Source organism: Lupinus angustifolius, chromosome LG06 (genome assembly GCF_001865875.1).
Source record: "Lupinus angustifolius cultivar Tanjil chromosome LG06, LupAngTanjil_v1.0, whole genome shotgun sequence".
NCBI lineage: Eukaryota > Viridiplantae > Streptophyta > Magnoliopsida > Fabales > Fabaceae > Lupinus > Lupinus angustifolius.
The window spans coordinates 7,697,188-7,706,425 of record NC_032014.1 but is presented as its reverse complement, the minus strand read 5'-3'; the positions used below and the strand labels follow the sequence as shown (position 1 = coordinate 7,706,425).

At 35.1% G+C, this 9,238-nt stretch overlaps 2 protein-coding genes across 3 annotated transcripts; both read right to left on the bottom strand.

Annotated features, from left to right (window-relative positions):
* Positions 244-5,447, bottom strand: LOC109350420 (transcription factor Pur-alpha 1-like). The gene is made up of 5 exons (XM_019591657.1): positions 5,393-5,447; positions 4,782-4,835; positions 1,436-1,719; positions 1,258-1,300; positions 244-668 (listed from the first exon to the last, which is right to left on the bottom strand). Exons 1-5 carry the CDS (start codon positions 5,445-5,447, stop codon positions 244-246), a joined length of 861 nt encoding a protein of 286 aa, XP_019447202.1.
* Positions 6,314-8,221, bottom strand: LOC109349478. 2 transcript variants are annotated; one of them, XR_002107973.1, is made up of 4 exons: positions 7,365-8,221; positions 7,183-7,275; positions 6,917-7,048; positions 6,314-6,600 (listed from the first exon to the last, which is right to left on the bottom strand). XR_002107973.1 is itself a non-coding variant. In XM_019590294.1 (2 exons), the coding sequence occupies exons 1-2, from the start codon at positions 7,144-7,146 to the stop codon at positions 6,462-6,464; spliced, it is 366 nt and encodes a 121-aa protein (XP_019445839.1). In that variant the 5' UTR covers positions 7,147-7,163; the 3' UTR covers positions 6,314-6,461. The 2 variants fall into 2 exon arrangements, 1 of the variants encoding a protein (XP_019445839.1); XM_019590294.1 differs by lacking the exons at positions 7,183-7,275; positions 7,365-8,221 and having other exon boundaries at positions 6,314-6,597; positions 6,917-7,163.

The following is a 9,238-nucleotide window of genomic DNA, read 5'->3' as shown; positions in this document are numbered from 1 at the left end:
AAGTCTATACACATGTGGTCAGAATCACGTCATCTGTCCCACACATTGGATATCATTAATGGAAGAACAATTGTGCGGACATTAGTAACCGGCATTCCCTCGATTCGGTCTTTTATGATTTCCACAAAGTGGCCAACAACCTCATTAAACAACTCGAGTCCTGAGAGCGGAAGAATGATGGAGGATCGATGAGAACCTGCAATGTAATAACAAGAATTCCCTGCAGAAAACCAACTTCCCTCATTAAAATAAAGGAAAATGATAAAAAAGATAATGGAAGCAGACCTCAGATATTCTTAACAAATGGCCCCCATTATTGCTCCTAAGATCAAACAAGAATCTGTGTTGAACAACCCTGATCACTTTTGAGACCCCCAAGTTCCCAATTTCATCCTGAGATAGAAAATCAACAGACTTATCCACACTAAACTCAGAAGAGGTGGCAGGTTGGCCAGAAATAAAGCCAGCACCAACATCATCCGGCATAGCAGGGGGAAATGCCTGCATGCAAAAGAATGAAACCTGATTGGGCAGAATGAAAAGCCTTGACGACTCATTAATCTCAGCCATAATATTCCTGAATGATGCCCACCCTTCAACCATAGAGCTTCCTGCAGGAACAGTGATAGCACTAAGATTCTTGCTAACAGAAGCTTCAGACACCTTCACAAAAGAAATTAGAATCATAATCTTCAAACAAAATAAATATACATGTAATGCTTTTTCAAAAGATAGAAATGTTAATAACCATAAAATAGATGAGCCCAAAAACACAGCAAAAGGATATGCAGTTACAATCAGAAGTTTCATGAAATATTGTCAGAATCCTTGAGGGTTGGCCATAATAAAATATTTCCTTCTATATATACAGAATATTTTTAAAGTTCGAACCATACAAACATAGAAAACATATTTAAACTTCAAGAGTGGGTACTGAGCAGAGATCCAAATACACCCCATTCTAGTTCATTGACAAGAGAAGTAAGGCATTCCATGAAGGAATTGATTGATATTTTGATACATTTAACATACTGTAATCAATCATTTTCTACCATAAATATTGAGAAAAAAGGCGAAAGCAAGCATGATAAAAAACCAATTGGCATCCCAACTTAATGAAGTAATCCAATTAGGCAAACAATGATAACCAACAAAAATCCAATCAAGTAAACTGAAAATTGAAATAGAAAGGCTGAAAGAAATAAACAGGGAAGTATAAACTAAGTTAAAGATAAAAATGGTAACAGTTACCTTTTAAGAAACAACCCCTCCTATTCTCCCCAATGTCAAAGTAGAAAATCTGAAAAAAGTGAGCAATCAACCATAGAATGAAAAACACAACTTCATTATATAACTAAAATTGACACTTCTCTCACATATGCATTCAATATAAGGCATCTAACTAGGTAGCAATTATTAAATTTTAATTGAAAACCTTGGTGTCCAGCTGCAATTCCAAGCTGAAGAGCTGTTGATCATCAGAATTGACATAGTATTTAAACAGATCAACAAACCATGAAATGTTGGATGATGGAACAATGACAGTGGAGCAGGTAGGGGAAGGTTTCTCAGAAATCTCAAGGTAACGACCATGAGGGTTCTCCTTGAGATCGAAATACAAAAGCTTGTGTTCCACCTGAAGAGTTTTGCAAAGCAGCTCCACATCATTTCCACCACCTCCGCTGCTGGAGGTGCCTCCTCCGAGCCTCCTGGTTTTACCTCCATCTCAGCCATTGTTATAGTTATGCTTGTGAGATAGCCTACTAAAAATTATAACAAAATATTGCTGCAATCTTTTGCATGTCCGGCACCAAAAATGCAACAAGGCTGCTCAAACTCTCCACATATCATTAACATAAATTCCTTGAAAATATTATCAATAGAGATCCATTGAGAGGCCATAGGCATAATTTTATCCTGTAACTAATATAAATTCCCTTGCTACTGTGTGCAGATAAGTCAAGATGAAACATGGCTGCTTTTTGACCAAGAAGCATCAGTTCTACATAACAAGGTAAACTTCATGATCTTATCTGAATTGTGCAGTTGAGACAAAATAATATCAGGTTCGTGCTTTTTCAGGATGGCCAGGAACTAGAGCAAAAGTTTTAGTAGTTGAGAAAAGGGGCAGCAAAAAACCTTGAAGATTAAAATTATTACCACAAAAGTTAGTAGTCATGGAAGTGTACAATTCAATGAAGAGTGTGCTGGCACTCTTGCTTTGCAAATCAATATGCCTGTCTGAACTATGTGATGTTGAAACAATGCCAAGTATTGAAAGTTCAGCTTCTAGGTAAAAAGGTAGTAAGCACAGCTGCTTTATGAAATGGGTATAATGCACTTTAAATATGTGGTTTCATAAACATGTTCTCCCTTTTGCCTATCTTCATTCCCCTTTATGTTAATAAAGGAAGTTGAAAGTGGAAAAACTGGAAGTGAGTCAATGTAGTTTTCATTGCTTTAATAAAAAAGAAAATATTCATGCAGGAAAATATTCACGACGCAACTGCAAGTGGAGATATAGTTTTCGGGATTTGAATTCATGACCTCCAGTTCACAAGGAATCAATCTTACCATTGCATCGAGACACACCCTCTCATTGGGGAATCAAACTAAACAAAAATTAATAATTGAGAACAAACTGACAGGCGCATTGACAAAAAAAGAAAGTCATGCCAGATAACAGATTAGATAAATGCAGCAAGTGAAGAATTGACTCAAAACATATAACATGCAGTAACAAGTGCATTATTAAGATTTAACATAACAAGTGAATTTACTAAGGACACCGTAAAGTAGAAAACTGGATATATACACCAAAAAAAACAAAAATCCAGAACTTGACTCTTTTTGAAGTAGTGAAGATAGTGTACCACTGCTTAATGGGTTTGCACTACTGGCTAAAGTTAAATTATCTTTAGTTTTAGTGTTTAGGATATATTATATTTAAAATGCTGCAGAGATAAGTTTTGGCTGAAAGGCTATTTTGTGTAAGGATCCAGAAAACCATTCATGTACTTAGTTGATATAGGATACAAAAACATAGCTGGAACTACCACGTTGCTGAATACAAAGCTGGGCAAACACTCAACAAAAGTTGGAATGACTCATAGGTAAAACAAAATGCGAGCTGTTTGTACTGTATCCTTGGATCATGAGTATTCAGTTTTCTAGTCCTGAAGACATATAGAATCTAACAAAATGTAAACAAAATAAAAAGTAAAACAAAAATTTAAGTCCATGGCACAATTGAATAAGTCGTACCTGGACCATTTGTTAAATCAACATAAGAGGGCATAGAGTTCGCAAAGCCTTGAATATGTAAAGAAGAGCCACAACCCGAATCATAAACCCTAGTCCCAAAACTGTCTAATAAACCATATCTATTAAACTGTCACACCTAATGAATAGAACAACTAAAACCGCTTCATAATAAACTATGCAAATATCAATGTCAATATCGCATGTCGCCTACGCCTATCAACTTCCAACAAGACAGAATTGCTGAAAATAGTAAAACAGTAACATACACACAAAGGTCCACAAGCAGTTATGGCAATAGCAAAGGAATTAAAAGCAGAAGAAACTAATTACCTCCAGAGCAATCCCAAAAACAGCATCCTTGAACTTAAGAATCCACATTCAAATCTCTTCTAGCCACCTTTCAACTTTACCATATTGTTGAAAATGTTCAGCATCCCAAATTAGTGTCACTTGCCAGAAGCATACCACATACCAATGTTAGGAAAATAGGACTAAAATAGACAAAGGCTCCTAGTCTTAATGAATTTCTTCTATCATGGGGAATATTAAAACAACTATTAAAGCCCTACATAACTCATGAACCAATGACCAGTTATATGATGAACCACTAGGAATAATAAGGTAGCATATGGTGCTCAGGCAGAATATGATGGAACATGACAGCACCAACTGTACTGTTTTGTTCTCATTAGTTCCACCCCTTATAGTGGAACCAAAATGTTCTACTTATCAGTCTTTCCTCTTCCGCCAAACACAGAAAAGAACCATATTTTGTTTTGTCTTGTTCTAAGTTCTAACGTGAATAAAAGAAATATCTAAGATTGATAATGGTTGCAAGCACGGGGTGTTAAGAGGATGTACATGTATATGGGATCACATCATCTGTCCCACAGTTTGTGTCACTCCCTGTGTCATGGCCAAAATGTAGGGATTGGTCTAAAAGAAAACAAATTTAATTGGAAGTTCATTAGATTCATTAAATTTAATTTTGTTGATCAATCCCACACATCGGCAAAGGATGTGGCACAGAGTGTGACACGTGTGATGTTTTCATTAAAAGGGGCTACGTAACTTGCCCAAAAAGAACATTCTCACCACAATATTGGAGAAAGAAGAATGGGTTTCAGGAATAAGGCAACAAACACATTCACAGGCTGACCACGAAAGATGGCTGCAAATTTTAATTTTTCCCAAAACTATAAAGGTGTCAAGTGTTTGTCCAGTAAATCCAATCATATTTTCATACACTAAACAAGGGGGTCCTAGCTGTCAAGTGCATTTTTAGTGTGCAGTCACACGATGTCCTATTCCACCTGAGGCTGGCCAAGAGAAATTGGTATTATATTGAAACTTACCATATAATAGACTAGATTAAGAATAGGATGATCTAAGACATCAAGATTTACATTCTCATCAAATGCGAAAAGTGCAAGCTACATTAAAGGTGTTAATGAAGTACTTGTCAGAAAACAACAGCGTCAAATATATATAATGTTTGTAAACTGGAAGCAACTCACCATAACACATCTTATCAAGAAACCAGTGCAGCAAACACTTGTCACTGAGCCAACCTGCCAAGGTCAAAAGTTAGTCAACAATAATTTTTAGCAGAATTTTTTAACCAACAAAGTCCTCCTATAATATTTTCCTTGACTCTTGCAGCATTGCCTGAACATTATATTATATGGATATACTTTTTTCTATGGTTCAAAAACATAAAGCAACTCATACTCAGATAGAACCTCATATAGCCTCTTTTGACGAACTCCGAATTCAATGGGGAAGTGTCTCAACAGGATAAACAACCTAGTCTTTGATGACATACCAAGAATGGTGCCATCAGAAAGACAACATTTTACCTTTCACCGTATAACAAGAAATCAAGAGCAGAAATGAATGAAATAGCTGCAAAAGAACATTAGAAGAACGTTCACAAAACAATACAATACAATACAAGTATACAACTATACATGAGAAGTTTGTGTGGTAAGTACTGTTAATTTTAAAAGCAATGTAGATGTATTAATCTTTTCAATAGTATGAAATCCACATGGAATGTAGGAAAAATGAAAAAACAACTTTTGAACATTAAAAGGTCATCATATCAAATGATGATGACAGCAATAACCTGCAAGGAAGAGTTTAGAAGCTTCCACACCAGTGGCAGCTCTGCTTACGCTCATGTAAATCTAGATGATAGGCTAATATTTTGAGGGTGAGAAGATGGAAAAACAAGATATTTTTACATTAAATAAACCTATGCGAACACTTCTTATTTTAAGTATAAGAATGGTTACAGGGAGATAAGATTCGTATGTTTGCCTATGTGAAGTAAATAAATCCGTTAACAATAAAATAAGCAGGCTTATTTGTTTGTTCACTTCTTGCCTGAAATAACATTTGAGACGCATGAACAGAATATAATTTACATCAAAGACTGTTGTGCAATTCTCCATACGCACCTGCTCTAGTGCCTATACCATGATATATTATAATTGGTCAGAACATGATTGAAAATAAATGTTGAATTTCAAAATGGAAGAATAAAAGCCTGGACATAAAATGACAGAAAAATGAAGGTCAAAAAGATGGGTTCATAATTTCCAATATTAACATCATTCTCTTCCACCCCGACCCGAAGAGTAACTAGGACCAATTCAGTCACGTTTTCATGTTCCAATTGAACACTTTCCTTTTTAGATTATTCTCAAAGCAAAGGAGAAGATTATTCTTTTTACCAAACATATGTGGATCCAATCGCGATCTTATAATAAGAACAAATAAGACATAGACGAACACCCATTTGTATCCCTCTTCAAACATTGGCAGAGAGGGGACCTTCATTGTCACAGAAATCATCTTTGTGGACCTCCTATTCTCCCCAATGTCGAAGTAGAAAATCTGAAAAAAGTGAGTAATTAACCAAAGAATGAGAGAAACACAACTTCATTATACAACTAAAATTGGCACCTCTCTCACATATGCATGCAATATAAGGTATCTAACTAATTAGCAATTATTAAATTTTAATTGAAAACCTTGGTGTCAAGCTGCAATTCCATGACAGTGGAGCGGGTAACATAGTAATTAAACAGGTCAACAAACCAATGCTGGATGATGGAACAATGACAGTGGAGCGGGTAAGGGAAGTTTTCTCAGAAATCTCAAGTTTTCTCCTTGAGATTGAAGTAAAAAAGCTAGTGTTCCACCTGAAGAGTTTTGCAAAGCAGCTCCACATCATTTCCACCACCACTACTGTTGGAGGCGCCTCCTGGTTTTACCTCCATCTCAACCATTGTTATATCACTGCTATACTTATGATTGTGAGATAGCCTGCTAAAAATTATAAAAAAATATTGCTGATATATTTTTAGCAATAATATTTTGCATGTCTGGCACCAAATTGATGGCTCAAAAATGCAACAAGACTGCTCAAACCCTCAATATATCATTAATAAAAATTCCTTGAAACTAATATAAATTCCCTTGCTACTATGTGCATAAGTCAAGATGAATCATGGCTGCTTTTTGACCAAGAAGCATCAATTCTACATAACAAGGTAAACTTCATGATCTTATCTGAACTGTGCAGTTGAGAAAAAATAATATCAGATTCGTGCTACGGCACTGTTCATTAAAATGTGTGGCTAACCTGTGTTTCACCGTCATAAATATCCATCTTTGGAGTGTTTTTGCCATAAAAGAGAAACTTAAGCACCACACTAATTTCAGTAGGGGTTTGAAAGTATATCTTGAGCAATTTGAGATACATACTCTGCTTCCTCTGAGAAGTACAATAATTTCCTTAACATGATGCATATAAACAATGCATTTCAATGCTTTTGAAATAGTAAAAACTGGGATCACATCTACTGTCCCCATAAGATGTTGCTAATCTATTTTAGGTAACTAATTTACCTATCTGTTGATGGCAGATATCTGCTTTCTCAATTTGCTGAGTATGATGTTAATAGTTTGACCAAATGGGGAGCCAATTCTTGCCTCGTGTCCCTGAAATCATGAAACAGTTATAGAATATTATTTGAACCGTTACTGAACCTGTAGCTTAGTTATATGTAAAAGTTTTCATTAACTCTTACTTTCCAATGGTTAGGGAATCAATCTGAGTAACAATTGCAGCAGCAGTGATGATAGCCCCATAGACATCAACTGGGATTTGTTCCAAGGCCGGTATCAAAGCTGGCACTGTAGTCTTGATTAAATTGTTGAACTCCAAAAGTAGTAATGCGGTGTTTTTCCAAGGCAGAGTCTTTTGTTAGCGAAGGCATTCGCTTGATAATGGCTAATGATTTGGCAAGAAGATCAGTTGACTGATGCCTAGATAGAAGCCAGAACTCGCCATATTCAAGAGCATAAGCCAGAACTCACCATAAGATAATTTTGTCAAAACAAAATATGGTGAAATTAAATATAACAAAACAAGCTATCCTAAAAAACTACAAGTATATACTCAAACCAGAAACAAATGAAGCCAAAACTAACCTTTGACCTTTCAACTTCAGAATGATAGACAAAACACAGTAGCAACCTCCAATACTATAATAACAAAACCACTCTAAGATATAGACATAAGAAATGCAAGATCTTCAAATCTTCAGCAACATAAACACAGTAGCTTCTTTCAGGTGCTACAGGTGCACTGAATCAAAGTCAAAACAATATACTGGCATTGTTGTTAAATTTGGAAAATGAAGAACATTATTCATTAGACAGTTGCCCACCAAATCAAATTGTCAGTTATATTTGGGAAATCAAGAACCCATTTGTTGACAAAGTAATCTTCACTCACATTAAAGCATTCGAACGAAATCAGGGAAGAGCCAAAGCCCAAACAGTTAACATCCAACATGCATTTTATGAACAACATGCATTGTTGTTAAATTAAAAAAGATTCAATCTTTAACATGTTAGCTAGAAAACTCACACTTAATATTGAAATCTGAAAACAAAAGAGGCAAATAAGGAAATTTAACAGAATAATTCGGCTCAGATTAAGGCAAATCATATTCAAAACGTGAATTATAATAAATAAATAAAGGAAGGAAGATAAAAATAATATTACGAGGCATTAAATTAAAACTTCAACAAGAAACAAGAAAATTCAGAAATGTTAATGTGATCTAGACTTAAAGAAGAAGATCGACCTCAAAAAAATATCGCAAACCAAATCAAAGATCAAAAGATTGAAAACATGTAAAAATTAAGGACAAAACAAATCACAAAAGAAAGTAAAGAACAAACAAACAGAGAATGGAAACTAACAAGTCAAAAACAGAAGATAAAATCACTCACATTGGTGAAACAAAGTATTCTAACCTCAGAAACAACGTCTAAGCAGAAGAAACGAAATTGTTTTTTATTCAGGCAAACATAAGATCAGAGAATTCGAAGTGAAATAACAGCACTAGCTTTCACGACAGAACAAGATTTCTAATACATGCAGGAAAACTTCGCTTGTTTTTCATTCAGAAAATGAAAATATAAATTGTGTTAGTTTGCTTCCCCAGCTATTTATAAATCATCCTTCACCACCGGACCGACCTATGAGTCCACCAGATATAGCAGGTACCCAACTGTGAGATGTGGACACGTGGAATCGCTTTGGATCTTGTGGTCTGTCAGATTGATTGCCAAAAGCCCAAAACGTTCTCTCACTAAGAATTTATGTTTTCTATCTTCCAACTAGCACTTCATAAAAGAGTATTTTTTTGACACTATCAAGGATAAGCAACAAAGGTACGCAACAGTAAAATTAATTTTTTCTAAAAATGAAATAGTGTCATACCTTCACATTATTGCTTTACTAGGCTAAATTTTAGCTTCATTTTCTGGTACAACATGTATCAGAATCTAAATTCACATGAAATCTGTGCAGAAAAGCAAAATAATTAATTAAAATAGGCATTGGTACAGAACATAGCACAAGTGCAAAACTATCCAATCTGAAACAATG